At 38.4% G+C, this 21,713-nt stretch overlaps 1 protein-coding gene across 9 annotated transcripts in view; it reads right to left on the reverse strand.

Moving 5' to 3' along the window:
- Positions 1 to 21,713, reverse strand: part of Dock9 (dedicator of cytokinesis 9) — a 259,553-nt gene that overhangs the window by 29,683 nt on the left and 208,157 nt on the right. For 3 of the 9 annotated variants that reach the window (XM_042682626.1, XM_042682623.1, XM_042682627.1), the window contains exons 38-45: positions 20,602 to 20,645; positions 12,157 to 12,272; positions 8,672 to 8,809; positions 8,364 to 8,546; positions 6,518 to 6,631; positions 6,201 to 6,416; positions 3,904 to 3,961; positions 1,101 to 1,207 (exon numbers count right to left, since the gene is read on the reverse strand). In XM_042682626.1, coding sequence (XP_042538560.1) covers positions 1,101 to 1,207; positions 3,904 to 3,961; positions 6,201 to 6,416; positions 6,518 to 6,631; positions 8,364 to 8,546; positions 8,672 to 8,809; positions 12,157 to 12,272; positions 20,602 to 20,645 — 976 coding nt within the window. Of the gene's footprint in view, positions 1 to 1,100; positions 1,208 to 3,903; positions 3,962 to 6,200; positions 6,417 to 6,517; positions 6,632 to 8,363; positions 8,547 to 8,671; positions 8,810 to 12,156; positions 12,273 to 20,601; positions 20,646 to 21,174; positions 21,312 to 21,713 lie in introns of those variants that run through there. The other 6 variants (XM_042682624.1, XM_042682622.1, XM_042682625.1 and 3 more) reach the window with 3 other exon arrangements.

Consider the following 21,713-nt stretch of genomic DNA (forward strand, 5'->3'; position numbering starts at 1 on the left):
TTCTTTCAATATTTACAACATTAGAAATAAGAACTAAGTTAACTTGTTAATCAATAGAAGCCTGTACTATTGTCAACAAGAATATTACTTTACTACAAGAAAAGGGTATTTCTGACATAGAGAGAAAAAGAGAAAAGAATAACCTTCATTTGTTGCCACTCATGTTAATGTCTGACTTTGTAGGAAAAACTGGGGTTTTCTTAGCTCCTGCCACAGCCTGCCTAATGTGTTGCTGGGGTAGACACATTTAGAGAATGCATCTTTACAGACCTCCAGGGAAGAGTAAAGATCTCCAAGGCTTCCTGACAGGTTTCCAGGACCACACTTTGAGAATCAAGTGATAAATCCAGTCCATAGGACTAGTTCATACTATGGGAGATGTTTGCTCATGGTTACTCTTAACAGCTACGGAAATATCAAGCTCTCTATTCTCCATGACAGTAGACTAGGTTGGTCATGCTTCCTGGAGACTCAGGGGCTCAGGAACCATGCAGAGCCAGGTGCTTGTTCCTGACAGCTGTTCTGGCCATGAGTCCAGTGTGGCCTCTTAGAGCTTTGACTGTCTGATGCTGGAGATGTCTGGAGTTGGAGATACTAATTAAAGCTAAAGTCAAATTAAAATAGCAGTAAAATCAGACATCAGAAAAAATGTTAGAAAGACTTATGGTAGATTTTTCAGACCTTTTCCTACAAGTGCTGAATCACTGTATTATAAATGGTCTCTTAAGGCCCTCTCTCCAGAGAAGAAGGCACTGCCAAGAAGGGAATGGTAGAACTTCAGTGGTCTGAAGAATCATCTAACTTAGGGCTCTGAGTAGAAGCAGTGATTATGGAGATGAAATCCCTGAGGTGACATACTGGCAGGGCTGTCAGACCCCAACGTACCTGATTACAGTCACTTAACACTGTGTTAGTTCATCCCTAGGTCATTTTGTTATTTTGTGAACATCATGGGGAGAACATATACTAAGACAGCTATGACATCACAAGGTGATACACTTCTGTGAGAACATTGCTGTGTATGTAGTCTACTGTTGACTGAAATGTCATTATGTTGTGCACACGTGTCCTTGAACACCTACTTGAGCTCTAGCACTCACCTCATTAAAGTGAACATCCTGCATCCCGACATCTTCCATCATGGAGGCCTCCTCATCGATGTTTGGGGTAATGACTCGGAAGGCTGTGCACCCTTGTCTAAACATGCCTACAAGGTGAGAGAGCAGAGGAAAAGGAGTTGGTGACCTGAGTGTAGCAGAATCTCAGGATTCTTCCTGCTCTAATATTGAAATCTCCTTTGTCAGCCAGAATCCCCATGGGAGGCTAGGGGCCACCATGTGCTTTCTTTATTCAAATCCTTATAATTAACCCTCACCTCCTTCTCTGTCTTTCTCAATACATTTTCAATTATCATCCACATTTATTAAAACATTCAATCTTTCAGTAAACTATATATTGAGAAATAGTCTTTGAATCAAGTTAATAGTAAAATAATGGGAAGTAAAAAAATTGATTTGATATAATGATCCCTGCTCAGATACCAACAAAAACAAAGCAGCTAAAGCTAATGAAAGAGATATATGACTCAAAATCAACTCTATTTCCTTCAAGTAGTTGGTCATTTTACCAACTCAGGCTGAGAATAATCCCCAACTCTGATGGGAACACTCCTTCCTGATGTAGCCTGTACAACTGAGATAAAATGCAACAGCTATATTTGTGAGCAGAATAGTGTGTATGTATGTGAAGGGGCTTAGTTTCCACACAACCATCTGGGGGTAAGGAGAAATAGAGAGTATGAACACACTTCCTCCTCTACATATCAGATCCACCAAAGGAAAAAGATGTAAGGTTGGAGATAGGATTGATGTCTAGGATAATCATAGATTCTTTTTTTTTTTTGTCGGTTGTGAAGCTTGAACTCTGGGCCTGGGCACTGTCCCTAAGCTCTTCAGCTCAAGGCAAGAGTTCTACCACTTGAGCCACAGTGCCATTTCTGGTTTTCTGGTGGTTTATTGGAGATCAGAGTCTCATGGACTTTCCTGCCTGGCTTTGAACCACACTCCTCAGATCTCAGCCTCCTGAGTAGCTAAGATGACAGGTGTGAGCCACCATCGCCTGGCTAATCAGATTTTTTTTGCAATAACAGCCCAACTGGAATCTTTCTTTGTGTTGAAGTCACTAGAAAAGTTTTAAGCTAGATGGACTATGTCTATGTGACATGTTAAGTGAGTAAAGAATTAAAATGTTGTACTATTCTATTTTGTGATGGCTGTTCACAAGGAAGTGAAGAGAGCTAGACATTGTGGTATGTCTGTAAGGCCTTGGGTTCAATTACCCAGCACTACAAAACACAAACAAATAAGCAAGTTAAAAAAAAAACAAAACCCTTAAAAACAACAAAAAAGCTCAGCCAAACAAACCAAAAGTAAAGTCAAAACTTGAACCAAGACTTCACATATTTCAAGAAAATGAGGAATAAAGAGCATTTAAAAATCAAGCCTTGAGAAAGCAGAACTTGGTCTTATCTGTTGCATGGAAATTCAAATTTCTAGCCACTCCCAGATAATCTAGCATCCAACACAATCCTAGTGCACCCTTACTTTGATTTGGTTATACAGAAACCAAAGGCTCCCAGTGAAAAGCAATTGTCTAGAAACTTGAAGATACATCAACACACCCAACATAAAGTTGCAAAAGCCAACCACCAATGAGTAGGTTGCAGAGTACATTTAAATGTAACATGCCACTCCAATGGAACAACCAAAATGGCCTAAGTGGTTTCTTTTCATTGCCCACAGAAGCAGATTCCAGCAGATTCCAGGAAAAAAGGGAAAGAAGGAGCATGAAGTCTGTTGATGCAGAATTGAAATAGAAAACTCCCACAGCACCAAATGGCATGTGAACAGAGTAGCTGGAGATCCTTGGGAGCTGGGTGACCTTCAAGCTCACCTCCCCGGCTCCTCCTCTGGCAGGTGCTATGGCTGTAGGGGAACAGGGGTGGCTCCTGCCGGAGAGCTAGTTCAGCTTCTAAACATGAGGATAAAAGGCCTTAGCAGGAAATAATAAAGGAATAGGAGTCCTTCTTTGGTTTTTCACTCTGGCTTTGATGTATGACAAACCAGGGTTCCCTTAAATTCCATTTAAAATAGCCAGCTGTACTAGAAATAGGCCTTTCATAGTATTGGCACTTGTAACTTTATAAAGCTTCTCACTTTGTAAATATACACCTCATTAGCCCAGATCTGGTGCTGCTGTTGTCTGGTGTTTCAATGTGTAGACTACCAGCTTCTCCAAGAATCTCAGCATTTCAAACCAAATGCCACCCCCTTTGGTGATGTCCTGATTTGGAAGTGGAAATGAGAAATTGGTGTTTAGCCTGAAGGAATCATAAAAGAATTCCAGGCTGCTGCTCTGAGAACAAATGCATTATGCACAAATGTATTATATCACTTGCCCCTGACTTTCCCCTAGGCAGTATGGTGGTCTTCTCACACAAGAAAGCCAACTGGGCTATGTTCCAGGAAATCTGTCTGATAACTTCCTGTTACAACTGTCTTTTGACTGATAAAGAGTTCCAGTGATTATTATCATAAGGGAAAAGAAATCTTTAGCTCTAAATTGACCAGTCAGGGATAGAGACAAAGCTCATTAACTGTTTTCTTTTGCAGAATGGCATCATCAGTGAGAGGTTTTATAACATACCCTCTACTTTTCTCCTTAATACATTCCCACTGTGCCCACCAAGTCATGTAAATGTCATGTCAGAGAATTAAATAATGAACATGTTACACACTCTCTCTCTCTCTCTCTCTCTCCAAATCTGCCTACATGGCTCTCAGTTGTTTTGATGATTTGTACAGCTTCATGTTCATGTCACAAAATATAGGAATCATTCCTTACCTTTTCGTGTGAGATATTCTGCCACTAAGGCTGTCACGTGGACATAGCACATTGCTGCCTATAATAAAAAGATGTCTTAGAAACATAATTTATAATAGCATATGCAACAAAGGTATGTGCTTTTATTAGATCCCCAGGTAACAACTAGCAATTACAATAGCTAATATGTATCTTCAAAAACAGTAGAGTCATGCACATAAACTGAAATTTTGAAATTGAGAGGTGAAACAAATGGTAAATTTGCTACACTTTGTTTTTATTTATAACGGTTACATTTTAATGCAAAAGACAAAAACAGCATTTTTTCTTACTCTACAAAAGGCTTTGGTATCATTTCCCTTGAAGCAAAAGGAAAACTATTTGAAGAAAAAGTGTGCTTCTTCCTGAATTCTGAGAGAATAATTAAAATTTCAAGTGTTAATATATTTTCTTCCAACTTAGAAAAGGCCAGGCTGTTATTTATTTTTCCAAATACACAATTCTAAATAAAAATTCTAGGCTGTGAGTGTAGCTCTGTATTACAATCTGTACTTAGCATGCCCTTGGTTCAATTCCCAAAACCAAAACCAACCAACCAACCAACAACTAAATTCAATAATAGGTATCTTAAAAATGAAAAAAAATTACAATAAGTTACCATGTTGTCATAAAAATCAAAGACAATTCTTGGAAATAAAGCCAACAATAAGGTAAGATTCATGAGATCCAGACCTCATTAGTTGCTTGGCCATCACTATGTGGTATCCTTATCTAGCCAACATACACCTTCCACATGATGTGCATATGAGCTAACAGCATTAGCAGCTTAGTAGGTACAGATTATGTCTAAAACCTGAAGGAAATTATGTTAGGGAGTTGATTTATTACACTGGCTAATCATAAGAGGTGGCACTCATAGTTTAGCTCATCCTACAGAGCACAGCAAGACCAGGCATGCAAGAGTTTATTGAGCAAGTACACAAAACCAGACATCCATTAGTGTCTTATATAGTATACTAGATTGGACAGTGTCTCCCCAAAATTCATGACTGTTTTGGGATCTCAACTGTGGGCTATTTGCAAATAGAGTTGTTATAAGTGTACCTAGTTAAAATGAGGTCATACTAGTATTGGGTGGTCCCTAAACTTAATATATGCCATAAAAAGAGAAGAAACAGAAATACAGACACATGGGAGTATGACCTATGACAGTGGTGGCAGAATGGTATGTCCACAAGTCAATGAACATCAAGGAATGGCAGCCACAGGAGGAGCTAGGAGAAAGGCAAGGAACAGATTCTCAGGGGGCCCTATTGACCCCTTGATCTTGGACTCTAGCCTCCAGACTGTAAGAATATAAAAATTGGTTGCTTTAAGTCACTCAGTTTATGTTACTTTATGAGAGTAACCCAAGGAGCTAATACAAGTGAAGCTCAGTGAATTCCTTTCTTTTTAAAGATACTTAGTCACACACATCATACTTAAAAGCTTTCGGCTTAAATTCTGAGAATTAAGAAAAATTACTACTATTACTATGACTACTTCTAACTTCTTTTTATCATGATCATTATGTTAGTTTATGTTAAATTTATCATAAAACAATGTATCTTTTGGCATAGACTTCTTGAATAATGAAAAGTTACATAAAAATTTTTAGTTTTAGAGTACAATCATAAGTGAAATGGTAATAGAAATTTCAAAGTCACAGCATGCTCGCTTTAGTATCACTGCTGGTCATACCCAAATGTCTTAGGAGCAAATCCTGAATAGTATTCTCATGGAAACGTAGAACCTGCAGATAGTCCATAGCTTTCCTTAATTTCTCATTTTACATAGGATGTCAACAAAAAATAAAGGGTTTAAAAAAATGGCTCAGAGTTGGGAAATGTCAAATCTTGGATTCAGTCTATCTCAAGGGTCCACATCCAACTTTCAGCCATGTCCTACAGATTGAAAAGTACAGAGGGAATGCTTCAATATCTTCTACATCCACACAAGGAGACAGTGATCCTTATCATTTCTTAATGACAGGAAAAAATACTCATAAAAATAGCTGAAATTTAGAAATGTAACATATTTTGATGTAGAAATGGAGTATACTTTAGTTAGTAGTTAACTATATGACTACACAGAGATATCCTTTATCATGTTCTCAGGTAAAACTATGAAGTCACCCTGAGCCGATTAAATTATGTACTAAGGTACCACACAGTTTCCTTTGATTAATGGTACATTTTTTTCTCAGTATTGTCTTCTGTGAACGAATAGGACATAAGTGGTTTTCTCAAAGGCCTGGATAAATTGGCAGAGCCACCTACCTCTGAGAGATCCCCATTTTTGACATGGATCCTGGCCATGCTGTCAAGCCACGTCTTCCTGAGTTCAGGAGTGCTGGCATAGGACTTAGCCAGACTGTACTGCAAGTCTACCAGCATCTCTGGGTCATTTTCATGTTCCTTCATCTGGGCTGTGGCCATCAGGACTGTGCGGATCCTCTTGGTCAAGTCTTTCACATCAGAGGAGAAACTGGTGTGCTACATGAAGGGTGAAAGAGAAAGGACATGTGGCTTTCATCCTGGTACATATTAAGATAGAGTCTTGAAGGTGAATGTTAAATAGAGGCTGGGTTGCTTACCTTGATAAGTCTGTCACTGTTGGCACAGTTGTTGATGATGGACAAGGACTGCTGGAATCTGGTTCCCCCAATGCCAACAACATCTGCAATCAGCTGACTGACAGAAATGATGACCTTAGGGACACAGAAATGTGGACAAATCAATTTACCTTAAGATGATTCTGTGTCGGTGCGGGGGGGTGGGGGGGGATGAAGGAATGGGGAAGGAGAAGGATTGGGATTGGGGGGGAGGGGGGAGGCTGGGAAGGGATGTGAAGGGTAAACCAAAGGAGGAGGGTGCAATGCTTGGTAAGAAATGTACGCATTATCCTGCCCATGTAATTGTAACCCCTCTGTACAGTATGTTCACAAATAAAATAAAATAAAATTAAAAAAAAAAAAAGATGATTCTGTGCCCAGGATGAATATAAGGCCAGAGCAAAACTGAGATGTTTAGGGCTGTGATTATTCCAGGGTAGGAAACAATGTCTATGTCTTTTTATGACTTTCATAAAATTATTCTAGAACATGATTTTGCCTTACTGATGAAATCTGTTTGCAAAACAAAATGCTAATAAAGGAACTGTAGAAGAATGTAGAAATAGATAGCTCCTATCTCCTGGATACTTACTTTTTATAATAAAAACAAACGTTACTATTTACTTTCTCAGTTTTTATTGTGAGCTTATATAAATATTCAATAGGTGAACAATCCTTTGCATTTTTTCATCAGAATGTGTATTCATTAACTGTGAAATGGGGACATCTACCTTTCACTCTGACTACTATCCTGACCTAACTGCTTCCTTCCTCTTTTTCTTTCCATTTCTTACTTCCTCCTATTTCAGTCAGTAAGTATTATCAACACAATCCTTTCTTCTTTCCAAACTCATTATTTCTCATTTAGGACAACCTCCTTTCTGTCCTAGATTTGATAATATCTTCTCTAGTTCTGGTCTAGATTCCCATGATCTGTTCTTAACAGTCCAGGAAATTCCTCCAAATATGCAAAGATTTAGATGTGTAACAATGTGTCCGTATGTGTCATCTGTGTTTCAAACTCCACATTAAAGAACCTTTCCAGCTTCCCATATGGGAATTACCATTCTCTTCAATGCTACCCCTCTACATTCTTCAGGTCCTCTGGGAAGGCTCCTCTGGTATCCATAATCCCCAGTCAGTCACTCCTCGTGTATCCACAGTCCTCATGGGAGCACTGACCATACTGTTGCAAGGGCTTTCCGGATTTGTCTGGGACATCTATCTAACTAGATTCCATAAAGGTCAAGAGGCTGTTCTGTTCATGAATCCTAGCATGTAGTATGTGGATACTGCTTCAGAAAGAGAACAAATAAAGAGATAGCAAAGGGACTCCTACTATATGTCTGTGTACAAAACATCTAAAAAAGTACATAAGACTTGTCATTGCTGTGGCTGGTTCTCAACTCAGAGAATTTAAATGCTAAAAAAACATGTAAAACATCTAAATGAAAAAACTCTGAAGAGACATCAAATATGTTCAGAAAGAGAAAACAGAAAAGAACTCCTTTGGTCTTTTGTTTCTTACTTAAGTTGGTTACCTCACATAGATTCTACTATTTCTTGCTTCAGTGGAATTTCAGCTAGTTCAATATTTATTCTATATTTAAACACCAAGTTACAAATAGAATATATTCTAGGCAAGAGTCTGATAGTATGGGACATGAAGCAAATCAAGCCAGGAAATTTGACTTCTAAATTTTCCACCTCAGGCCAGGTTTTACGATATATTTATAATGAGCTAAACCAGTAAATATTATACTCAGTTTTCTTGCTAAAACAGGATTGTACCAGCTGAGTCTGTACTGCCAAGTTAAACTACACGCACTTGTAAGTGTGTCCGGACAAAGGACTTCTTCCCAGTATAGTCGAAGTTGTTCCTCATCAAGAAGTAGAGCAGCTGGGAAGCCTCAGTTCGGATGGAGCTCAGTTTGGAGTTACAGCACTTGAGAATCTCATAGCACAGAGCGGCACACATGTCTGCTCTCCCTTCATAGAACGTCGAGGGAAACTAGATGGAACATAAGGTATACACAGTGCAGCAAGGTTAGTGCTCATTGATGCTCCCTCAACTCTGACTAGAAGGAGGAAAAAGTATGACTGCCAGGTAGGACCATCACTAATGAAGCAGCTTACCTTATAAATTAATGATCTTAAGGCAGTGAAGACATTTTTTAAAGCTGTTTCAGATTGATGTTTTTGAAGAAAGCACAAGTAGACATCAAAAACTTTTTTCATGAGAGGGTTGTGTCCATGATCAGCCAACAACTGGTTCTTAAAACACACATTAACAATATCATTAGCATGCCTGCATTTCTAGAAGATTCTCTACCACTTTTAGGCCCAACGATTACATATTTCAAGCATAAAAAAACCCTTATAATTTAAACAAATTCTACTACAAGTCCTCAAGGAAAGCGCAAAAAGCCCTAGTAGAACAAAATAAATTATTAGTACATTTATGCTTTGGGGATAAATCTCTCCGAAAATTACACTATAGTTTCCAGAAACATTGTTGCTTAGTATTAATTTGGCTTCTATTGATTTACTTCTTTTTACTATACATCAACAACTGGTACAGAGGTGATTTTTGTGAGACCTTATTCCAACAGAGGAGTGGTATTACAGAAGTTGGCTAACTATGAGATGTATGTAGCAGGAGGAGACCATAAAGTAAGGAACACGAAGAAGCTCCACTAAAAGTGAAGTCCCTCCCTAATCAGGTTTCTCAGGCATTCTGCTAAACATTCAATAATCAGGCAATTTGGTAAAGTAGAGCATGTACAGAATTTATCCTGAGTATTCTCTCTGTAAAACAGTAACTCTAAAGGTGACTCTGCACAACTACTGTAAATGAGTAGAAATTGTGGTTTAGTTCAGTTAGAGGCAGCTAGTAGGTTCGTAATGTTTCATGGCTTTATCAAGCAAGAGGACTGTCATCAATTGTTTTCAACAGTTCTTCAAAATTTCGTCACCACAGTAGAATATTCACACTAATTCAGCATTCTAGAATATTGGTTAGTTAAAGCTCCCATCATGGCTAAATATACAGTGCAGCTGAAGGTTGACACCAGCAAAAAGTCAGCCTGGAATATTGTGTACAAATACATATGGTGCTTTAAATATATGACAAGGTGGTCTGAACAAAGGTGTGTGTTTTTGGAAAGATGTGCACGCATGCTGCACAAATAGGTAAAAATGACTGCAATGATGAAGCTGGAAGCAAGTGACAAAGAGCTTGACTCGCAAGGTTAAATATCCGAGTTTAAGCCCTAGTACTGTCTCCTCCTCCCCAAATGATGGTTAATAAAAAAACTCAAGAGATTATTTCAAACCAATCATACAATATGGCCAAATAAAACAGAGGCAGATTATGGCTAAATGATTTTGCTACATAGCAAATTATGGCCAAAGTCACATTTCAAAGCAAGATTTACTTCATCTTATTTGGAAGGAAAATCTGACTCAAGGAAAAAAATATATTTGAGGTTCAGTCAGGACAGATGTATCACAGATGATAAAATACCAGGAATTCAGTGATCTTTTATTAAGTACTGAGGCACTATATTGTAATATCATATGAAAACAGAACAATTTAACGAGAAAACTTACTAATTAAATTTGACTAATTATATGAGTGTGATATAATTCTCAACTATGAGAAGCTGTATACACATACACACATACACAATTATATCCATCACTTACATGTTTTGATGTGAACACCATTTTTCTTTTTTTTTTTTTTCTTTTTTTTTTTTGCTTATGTGGTGCTGAGGAATCGAACCCAGGGCCTCAGGCATGCAAGGCAAGCGCTCTACCACTGAGCCACCTTCCCAGCCCCTGAACACCATTTTTCTTAGGAGTCATAGTTTAGAAACCTTACTTTTCACAACACATTTGTTTTCCTAACAATGGCTATGAACTACGATCTATGTCTCATGTTATCTGTGCATATTAGGCTGGATGTTAAAATAGATCAATCACAAACCCCTCATGGAGACCACTGTTATCTATGTGTGCCCTACTCTTTTAGTTCTACTTACTCCTAATGGTTATGTATTAGCAATAATGGCACAGTTCAAATTTTAAAAAGGCTTTAAATAGAATTGCTAAAAATACATTTTCAGATTAAATTCACTTCATTTCATATTAAATTTTTGAACACATTAAATATTGAAAGGTTCACATAAGTTTGGGATTATGTTAACAGACACCAAAGGAGAGCCACAAGAAAAGCCATACTTTCCTGCATGCAATTACTTCAATTTATGAAATACACCCTTTTAAGTCATGAATATATTAAAACAGTGGCCCCAGCCAGAGTGAAGGGCATGTTGCCACTGTTGTTCTGGACTAAAGGATCCATGCTTAGTACTGAGGCATGTGTGCATACCAATTATTCATATTCAGAATCTTCGTGGTCTCTGTACATAAGACTTTGACATGAAAAATTATCCAAAAGAAAAACAAAGACATTCCACAATCTTTTTCATGATTCTAAAAGAGCCGAGGTTCTCAAGCTGTAAGATTTAGGTTTCACATCTGGAGTTTCTGATTCAGGAGGTCTGGACTGGGGCCTGAGAATTTGAATTTCTAACATGTTGCCAGGGGTGGTAACTATTGCCAACCTGGAGACCACTCTTGGAGAGTGACTAGGAGAGACTACTACTTCCCAGACTTATCCCATGAGGGTCTGTAGTTCATCATCTTTCAACTAAGGTTCCTAGTAACATTTTATGGGAGACATGAACAACAGGGCTAGCTAAGGGGAATAAAACAGTATTAAAACCTGGTGATATAAGTTTGGGGTCACTAGTTTGTTTTACTGTCCCCAGTAAAGCAATGTGCTTTATAAGTAGTTGGGACAAGTTAAACAGAAAATGACTTTGGTTATCCTAAATATCCATGCAGTGAAACATATTGTTTTAATATTCATAGCATACTAACACTAACTCAATTTCCCCTTTCTATGCCAGAATGGAAGTAATCATTATGCAAGAATGAGAAGTGTTAGGTTCCTAATACCAAGATAGTGGCTTGAAGTACTCATCTCCAATTACTTATATATTTCTAAAAATTAAGAACAACACACATATACACAAAGACCTTTTCATTTTTTTTTATCCCAGAAACACTTTTATCACAATAACAAAACATCTTAAAAAGCTGAATGGGTTTGTAGCTGATTGTTCTGTACTCTATAAATACCTAATTTTAACTGCTATAGCATTTAGACATGTTTAGAGATAGTCAAGGCAGAAATGGCTGGTTAGGTTCCCATGATTCATCTCAAAGGGTTAGGGCAAGTGCTATCTTCTAGCCAAATGTTAACTGCCTCCAGCACTGTTTCCTCTATTGCCAAATACTCAGCATATGTAGGCTAATGAAGCTTTATTTCATGGGATTAAAGTCATCCACTATAAAAGTTTCATTAAATTAACTTAAGAATTCATGGTCTCCTTACAGCAGCATAAACAGAAGCTAAAGTGAAAAATCACAATGAAACACTCCTCCCAGAAAAATCCTAACTACAATGTCATATATTTGTGCTAGTTGAGCTTAATAAGCCAAATGGATATAGCAGGTAGAACTCTACCCATGAAGTATTTAATACACACCTTAAATGCCAGTGTAAACAGAGACAGTGTGTCCAGGGCCGTAAGGCAAACCTCAGTGGCAATGTTGGCTTCCAATAGAGACTGGTGAAGAACATCTGCGTCTGAATGACCATAGCCTGTGTGAATTACAACACAGAATTAATAACCCAGTGCTTCTGGTAACGAAGCTGTTGGAGTGAGAGAGTCACAGTCAACTTTTGATTATTTATAGAGACCCTCTTCTGGGCCTTGTCTAGAAAGAGTGGTATTAGTAATGTTTCCATTTAATTATGAATCTTTTTCAACTATGGGAGGGCAATGGCATTAGGAAACATTTATTGTGTGCCTCCTATATAACAGCCATGATTTTAAGAACACATGTATTATTTCATTTAATCCCTCAATAGCCCTATGAAGTATGAACCTTATTAAATCCTTTTTGCAGATAAGGAAATAGGAGCAAACAACTCATCATACAGGTAGTAAACAGTGGAGCCAGGACTTGCACCAAGACAGGCAATGATCAATATAGCTACTTGTCTGAGTTGTCAGAATGTTGGAAGTACTGAGGGTGGGTGAGACTTTCCAAGCTTCCCATGTGGACAGACAGCAGACAGCACAGGGATTAAGAAGATGGACTTGAAATCAGGCTACTGGTTGTCAGCTCCAGCTCCACCATTTTCTAGCTGTGGGACACTGAGCAAGTTATTTAACCTCTTTGTGTCTCAGTTCCTCATCTGTAGGACGGTAATAAGGGTATCTACTTCCAAGGGTAGTGGTCAGGATTAAATTCATTAACATTTGTGAATAGGATAATGGCTGATACATAGTGCTATAACAGTAACAAATCTCCCAGGCATCTTTAGTCCTGGCTACTCAGAAGACTGAGATCTGAGGATCTCAGTTCAAAGCAACAAAGTCTGTAAGATTCTTTATCTCCAATAAGGCACCAAAAAAGCTAAAAGTGAAGCTGTGGCTCAAGTGTTAAGAGTGCTAGATTTTGAGCAAAAAAGTTAGTGCCAGTGCCTGGTCTATCACACACACACATAAAAGCATCAAATCAATAACATCAAGATTTGAATTAATAGCTAGAATCCTGAATGATAATCAAGAGTTGACTGTGCTGTGAAGTATCTTACTTGCTTTAGTAAAAGCATAAAAGCCAATATTTCTGAAAGAAATGTTTAAGAGAAGGAAAGGACTTGAAGACTCTGTTATGTAAGTTTAGCTTAATCATATATAATTTAAATCTAAAATGAAACCTGTATAGTGGCTACAAAATCAATTTGGTACTACTATAAATGCAATTTGACATACAATTTAAGATATTAAATCATGAAATGGTACGCATTAGCAGAAATACAAATAGGTATGCAAAGATGTTTACAGTATTGATCAAGACTGTACAGAAAGATGGCAATATAATAAAACATAAGGCATTGTCTTTATCCAAGGAGTGAAAAGAAAACATTTATTAACTGACAATTTTCTGAACACTCCAGAGATGAAGACATTAGGAAACAGATCAGAAAAATGAAGTTCAGAAAACCTAGGTATTTCCTTAAGACCAGTAATGAGGAAAGCTAGAACTTACACCTCAAACTCCTATCAGGTGATTGTATTAAAGTACATATTTTTAGGAGAAAAAAAGTAACTAGAATGACATCACTCTGTTATCAATTAATGTTAGAATTACAGAATGGCTTTAAAGAAGCACACTGTAGTACTTGATTTTTAAAGAGGAGGTTGTGAGGTTTCTTGTTTGTAGACTGTACTACTTTGTCTCTGGTAGAGCCAGTGACCCTCTGAAATAAAGATCTGTGATACATTTGGCACCATATTAGCTCTATTTCTTTTTATGTTTTTTTTTTTTGGGTCTGGTCGTGGGCCTGAACTCTGGGCCTGGGCGCTGTCCCTCAGCTCTTCAGCTCAAGGCTAGCGCTCTACCACTTGAGCCACAGTGCCACTTCCGGCTTTTTTTCTTTTTGCTTATGTGGTGCTGAGGAATCGAACCCAGGGCCTTAGGCATGCAAGGCAAGCGCTCTACCACTGAGCCACCTTCCCAGCCCTCTTTTTATGTTTTGGGTAAGAAATCTCCAGAAAATTAAGATGGATATTGGGGTACTAATATTATTAGTACTGCCTGTATGTAAGTCAAGCCTTTACTTTGGTTAGTAAGGTTTGGTAAGACACAGATATGATGAAAGATGAAAAATACAGATTGATGACCACTGTGAAAATGATTACAAGTCATAATAAGAGAGAACCAAAAAACCAAAACCAACAAAAATACCTCCTATTAGACCAACCAAAATTTTCACACACATCAAGGGAACATTTATGGTAGGCTGCCATTTTCCCCAAATACTTTTTGGTCTAGGTTTAATTTAACAAGGAACTTGGCCTGCTGATTATTTTAATACCTTTTCTGCACAAAACTGTCCTTTTCTATTGATTAAGCTATTCGTTAGTGTAACCATGAGACTATTATAAATGAAATGGCCTACACAGGAATTTCTACAGATTTTTGTCTATTCCTGGCTAAAAGTCTGGAACAGTTAAAGAATTAGAATTTGGCAACCAATGTGCTATGCTAATTGAGTTTATATAATTATGCATACATTATGGAAAATGTGGTAATGTGGATACAATTTCTCTAAGTTATTACATCACACATAATGCCATTCATCCCATTTCCTTAAGAGTAAGAATGAGATTCAAATTAATTCAGTCTGCCTTTCTCGGAGTTATACAGAAATATTTTAAAAAATGGTTCCTTTAGCTCCAATGTCATACCTGTACTTTTCCCCACACTGTTCCATCTCAAAAATCAAAGAATTCCTGAGCTAGGGCTATTTTCAAAAATCTATAAAGTGAAATGGCAGCACAGAGAGACAGTCCATAGTCATGGACTAAGGCCTGGAACAGAGCTGCATATCAGGGAAGGCTTTAACCAATAGTAACATGTTACATAACACAGGAAAATGACACAATTCAAGAAAGTACTATTAAGAGATAGTGAAACTTCTTTTTTTGGTGGGGGAGGGGGTGGGTTGTGGGGCCTGAACTCTGGGCCTGGGCGCTGTCCCTCAGCTCTTTAGCTCAAGGCTAACACTCTACCACTTGAGCTACAGCGCCACTTCTGGCTTTTTTTTTTCTGCTTACGTGATGCTGAGGAATCGAACCCAGGGCCTCAAGCGTGCAAGGCGCTTTAAGCACTCTACCACTGAGCCACCTTTCCAGTTCTAGTGAAACTTCTTAAATCAAGGTTAGCAAGTTCTTGAAAGCAGATTCTCACTCTGGCAGAAGAGGGAGTGCAGTGCAAATAATGCTCATGTCCACTAGTGGGCAATGGTGCTTTTGAACATTGCTTGAATTTCCTCTGGTCCTGCTGGTCAGGAACAGAGTGTAGGACTTCACATCCTGGCATGCCTGCTGTGAGCTACCTTGGAAATCTGTAGCATTCATTATTGTGTAACTTTACACAATTTCAGTTCTATTGTTACTCTGAGGAAAAGACTTACTTTTAAAATATCACAATATCAGGCTGGGAAGGTGGCTCAGTGGTAGAGCGTTTACCTTGCATGCCTGAGGCCCTGGGTTCGATTCCTCAGCACCACATAAGCAAAAAGAAAAAAAGCTGGAAGTGGCGCTGTAGCTCAAGTGGTAGAGTGCTAGCCTTGAGCTGAAGAGCTGAGGGACAGCGCTCAGGCCCAGAGTTCAGGCCCCACGACCGGACCCCCCCCCCCCAAAAAAAAAAAAATCACAATATTTTGAGCCAGGTACTGGTGGCTCACACCTGTAACCTTAGCTATAATCCTATCTACTCAGATCTGAGGATCACAGTTTAAAGCTAGCCTGGATAGGAAAGTCTGTGAGACTCTTATCTCCAATTAAAGTTAGCCTGGGTAGGAAAGTCTATGAGATTCTTATCTCCAATTAAATACCAGAAAACCAGAAATGAAGCTGTGGCTCCAAGGGATAGATTGCTAGCCTTAAGCATTAGAACTCAGGGATAGCACCCAGGCCCTGAGTTCAAGACCCATGACTGAAAAGGAAAAAAAAATCTATCTATCTATCTATCTGTCTGTCTATCTATCTATCATCTATCTGTCATATATATGGAACATGAGGAACAAAAATGAGACACTCCCTATGATATGTTATGTTTAGATTTAGTTAACCTTCCTCTACTTTATTTGAATAGCTCAACTGAACACTTAAAACTTTTCTTCCTGGAAGTGGCGCTATGGTTCAAATGATAGAGCGCTAGCCTTGAGCTGAAGAGCTGAGGGACAGCGCCTAGGCCAAGAGTTCAGGCCTCACAACCGACCAAAAAAAAAAAAGAAGAAAACTTTTCTTCCTTCCCCATTGACATGACATTGAAGATGATGTGGTAGGCAGGATAGAAACTGACCCACATACATGCCCTTTCTGACAGTCAGAGGAAGTCTGAGAGAGAAGAGTAAGTCAGATTCACATCTCATAGATATGCTTCTATTTGATAGCTACCTTCCCTTTGTAAAATCAAAATTCTTATTTTTAATTTTTTTGGGGGGACATGGTGGCAAGTATTTATCATTCTGGTTATATAGGAAGAGTGAATAGAGCAAGCCTGGTCCAGGTAAAAACATTAGATGCTATCTGAAAGAAGTATAGAAGCCCAAAGGTCTGGAGACCTGGCTCAAGCGGTAGATTGCCTGTAAGTTCCTGAATTCAAATCTCAGTACCAGTAAGGAAAAAAAAAGGCTTTCCTCAGAGTTGGGCAGAGAGTAGAATGTGGAGTCAGGAACAATAGACTACAGCAAAAATTATGTGATTTGTTACCATAGGCTAATATAGAAGTTCACATATTAGAATGTGAGTATCATGCCATCAACTTTCTCTTTTCCATGGAGCACTACAATCTGTTTCTGAAAATGGTATCCAGTGTGATACAGACCCAAAATTGCAAAAATACTTGGTTTAAGCACATAACACACTCTAAATTTGTCTTTAAGAACATTAACATGACTAAGTGGGCACTCTACCTGACTTTCTCAATCCTGAGATCCATCAATTATAATAAGCAAAGTCATGATAAGACTACTACATATGAGATAGAATATACATTCTGATTTCAGAAACACTAGAAAATATACAAAACTCAGGTGTTGATGGCTCATGACTGTAATCCTAGCTACTCAGGAGGCCGAGATTTGATGGTTGTGGTTCAAGGCCAGCCAGGGCAGGAAAGTCTGAGATTGTGAACTCCAATATACCATCAGAAAACTGGAAGTGCTGCTGTGGTTCAAGTGGTAGAGCACTAGCCTTGAGCTGAAGAGCTGAGGTACAGCGTTCAGCCCAGAGTTCAAGCCCCACAACCAACAAAAAAAAAAAAAAAAAGAAAATATACAAAACTGTCTCAGAATCAAAGAAGTATGGGTTTATACTTATTATCTTGAGGTTATATGTTTAAAATATCAAAATACATTTTACCCAAGATTTAAGATATATTATGCATGCTTAGAAGCTTTTGAAAAATGTTCTTTTTTATTCAGATGCATGTATTCACATATAAGAACTATTTACCTACATCTACCTTCTAATTTGCATTTCACAGATAGCAGAGAATTTTAGTGCTACATGAGACCTCAAGCCAGGGTGTCTGATTTCATACACAATGCTAAAGTGACCAGGACAGTATCTCCAAAAGGGCCTCATCCACTTTGAGTTCATACCCCAGCTACAGGTGCCCACACCAGTTTTAATAGACAGCTTAGCATGTGCCACACACAGACCACACATGGGCAGTTCAGTTGAGAAATGCTTTCTGACACTGATTTGAAACTGTTCTCTGCAACTTGACCTAGTGGTCTTATACTGCCTCTTATATTAGGCTCTATAAATTACAGGTTTTCTTCAGATGTTCCTACTTCTTGGCCAGCTTTCCCTCCTATCATACCAATGGAAATATGAATTCTATGCAAATGAACTTAAGAGTACTAGAACAATAGATGATATCAATGCAAGCACAATGTATTTTATATATACTTGTATTTTATATATATTTGTAAGTGTATCCCTTATTTGCAATCAGTCTTCATTCAGTTTCACCTTCAATTGGAGCTATTCATGTTTTATATGTAGCTATAACTCCCAGTCTGTCCTTTGACACAGGTTACATTAAAGAAGTCAGTGTCTAAGTATGCTAAAATACTGATCTACCTGGGCAATGACCCAAGTTCTTGTTTTTTTTTTTTGTGTGTCCGGTCGTCGGGCCTGAACTCTGGGTCTGGGCACTGTCCCTCAGCTCTTCAGCTCAAGGCTAGCGCTCTACCACTTGGGCCACAGCGCCACTTCCAGCTTTTTTCTTTTTGCTTATGTGGTGCTGAGGAATCGAACCCAGGGCCTCTGGCATGCAAGGCAAGCGCTCTACCACTGAGCCACCTTCCCAGCCCCATGACCCAAGTTCTTTAAGTGTTCTAAAGTTAGGACTAGTTGGTCAAGGTAGGATCATTTTCACTATTTTCTTCCATATTAAAAACTAAATTTAAGTCTCTGATAAGTTACATGTGTAGCACAGAGTGTCTCTTTCAACAACCTACTCTCCATAGGTGTACCCAATGCTGCAGATGGCCACACCTACAAAGAACTGTTTCTCCTGGGCTTTTGCTGCTCCCTGCTGGTCAAACTGAGGTCTGACAGAGCCTAAAGGAAGAGGAAAAATGGATACTGCAGATATATAGTCTTTTCCTACTTGTTATTTTCAGGAGGAAATTCATTTTCAGTTCTAGGGTCTCCTTGGAGGTCTCTTGCATGTTGGATGTATGTCACATTTGGTTGGCCCAAGAGAAGGTATTGTATTGATTGCTAAGTAAAGATTTTTTTCTCAATGAGACATACATGGTCACACATTTCCCACAGAATACCTAGGTACATATGTAAATGAACAAGTGTGTATATATGCATACACATGTTCACACACATACATGTGTATACATAATCCAGTAATACACTCTTCTTGTGGTTTCAGGCAGAGTTTCATATGGAATTCAAAGAGCTGGTGAAGGAAAAGCTGAAGCCAAGCAGCCTAATCAGAGTAAGAGATAGCAAGGAAGACTGAGTTCTAGGAGAAGACAGGCTAATTTACAAAACATCAGAACCAACTCAGGATGAAAAGGAATTGTAGAATCACATGCAAATGCTGAATCAGCAATATACTATTTCCTGGAAAAGTAGGAGAAAATGTGACCAAGGACAATGTGTCACCAAAAAAATAGATAAAAGTTAAAAAGAGAGATGGAAGGGAAGAGAGGTAGGGAAGACAGGCTCTCTGTGGGTAGCAGGAAGAAAGAATGAAAATCAACCATGGCTTTTGGCAGCAACATGCGGCCAGCTGTCTCTCTCCTCTGATTCAAAATACCACCAAAAATTTGCAGCAGGAGGAGCTTCTGCATATTAAGGTTGTTTCTTCATTTGTTAATCATTTATTTGTTAATCATGTTTTTGTTTATTTTCTCTTTCTTAAAACATTACCTTTGGAGGTAGGACCTTTGTCTGCTTACATATTTTTTTTAATATTTTAAGGTTTAAGTACGTATTATTATATAAACACTCTGGTGAATAGAAGTATCGCCTGTTTCTGCTGCTAAATAGGAAATTAAAATAATAAAAACCCAAGGCTTCTGGTTTTGTTTTTTTCAATCCCTTGTCTTCAGAGCTAAAGCAAGAAGTTCAACAATCAAGTATTGTATCCTGAAGTGTGTCCCTGTGTGTCCTACAGTTAAGTGAAGACCTTAGAACTAGTGTTTTAAGGCTATCAAGTCAATGTGTGGCAGACTTACATAATACTGATTTAAGTAAGCTTCAAATGAAGTAGAGGGGTTATACCATTATGTTTAACTGCTGGGGTGCAAATGTGGGGAGGTGCTGTAATTTGATTCCATAATAGTATTACTTTGAACTGTTACCAATACAAGTTTTGAGTATAATGTCTTTACTCTTAAAGTATATTAAGAAAAAGGTATAAAAATCACAGTGATTAGAAATGATAGGAAGACTTTCAATATTCAGGTATGAAAGACAGCAGTTGGAATGATAACCAGTAAGTGACAAGGTGAAACAATGACTAGTTACATCATGCTTGCAGAGGAGATGAAGTAATTCAGAGACACTAAGAGAAATGGGATTTATTATAGATGGTCATATTAATTTTTTATGGGCTGCAAAGCTGAAATCTTTTAGGTTTTTTTGCTTTCAGAAACCCATAAGCACATGAAATGCTAATATTTCTAGAAATAGCACATGATGACACATCTCTTCTAGTGACTGATAAAAGTAGATTAAAAATATGCTCCCATGTATTGGCAAGATCTCTATTGTGAAGTTAGAAAAGCCCCAAAAGTTAGGAAGGCAAGATGAATAAAGTCTTGGTTTGCAAGTGAAGCGGCCTTAAAAGCAGACTTCAACCTGATTAAATCTTACCATTGTCTACAGAAATCCCAAGCACACTTGATATCTTTCTCACACTGAAAACACAGAAAAAGTCACTTCGTTATTGGACGCTTTTCCACACCCTCACAAATTGATTCGAGGGCGTTGTTTTCATAGCAGTGTAAGGTGTAACATACATTCAGAGCCGGAATGTCAGAATGTGGATGCTTGATCAATTACTGGCATGAGATAGAGATGGAAGGAATCTATCCCAGATCTTCTCAGGAGGCACTGGGAAAATCAATGAGAAACTGGCTACAGGCATGAATTCAAACATGGGAGAATGTTTGGCCATCAAACTTGCTCAATTCTGTTTGGAGGATGGGGCAAAAGGCCTAACGTTTTAAGGATAAATGCTGTAGTTGACCATGTTCCACATTATGTCATTCACCAGTACTCAAGATTCTCCTCCAGAGAATGGAACTGTGCCATGAACTCTTCATCCTACTTGCTCTGAGCTGGAAGAAAAATCAAGTTGGTGATGTGATATGGTGTGGCGGGGCTCTACCCTCTGAGATGGCAGTGAGATGTCTGGCTGTTATGATGGTATGTCATGGGACTTACTGTGGTTAAAAGTGACAGAGTTATCCAGGCTGCCCAGCTGCTGCAATCTGGCATGCATCATTCCTGTTCTGTTACGGGAAACAGGCAATGTCTGAGATTTTCGATCATGAACTATGGATCCCAACCCCTCCTGGTTCCTGCAACATGAGTGAGATGAGATAGAAGCAAAAGTTAGATGTGTTACTCTGCAGCAAGATAGGAGGGTTAGTGAAGCTAGGATACAGCACAGGGGATAGGGCCACGCTTTGATGGAGTGTAGCTGAGCAGCCAGACACAAACAGGAGGCAGATCTTACAGAGTTCACAGCGAAACACCTAACAACAAAGAAGCAAAAAATCAAGCCAAAGCACAGACATCTTCAGTTTTTAGAAAGTATGTTGGAGATGCAACTTTTAAAACAGTGAACGTCATTTCAATGTGCTGCTTTATAAAGGCGGGTGTTCTAACAACTGTCAGAACATCGTGAACCTTTATGGATTACATATGTTTAAAAAGAGCAAAAACATGTTTTTCTATTTTGGAAAAAATGCACTGGAAGA

The sequence above is a fragment of the Dipodomys spectabilis genome, unplaced genomic scaffold (assembly GCF_019054845.1).
Source record: "Dipodomys spectabilis isolate Male_0828 unplaced genomic scaffold, ASM1905484v1 ptg000075l, whole genome shotgun sequence".
Classification (NCBI taxonomy): domain Eukaryota; kingdom Metazoa; phylum Chordata; class Mammalia; order Rodentia; family Heteromyidae; genus Dipodomys; species Dipodomys spectabilis.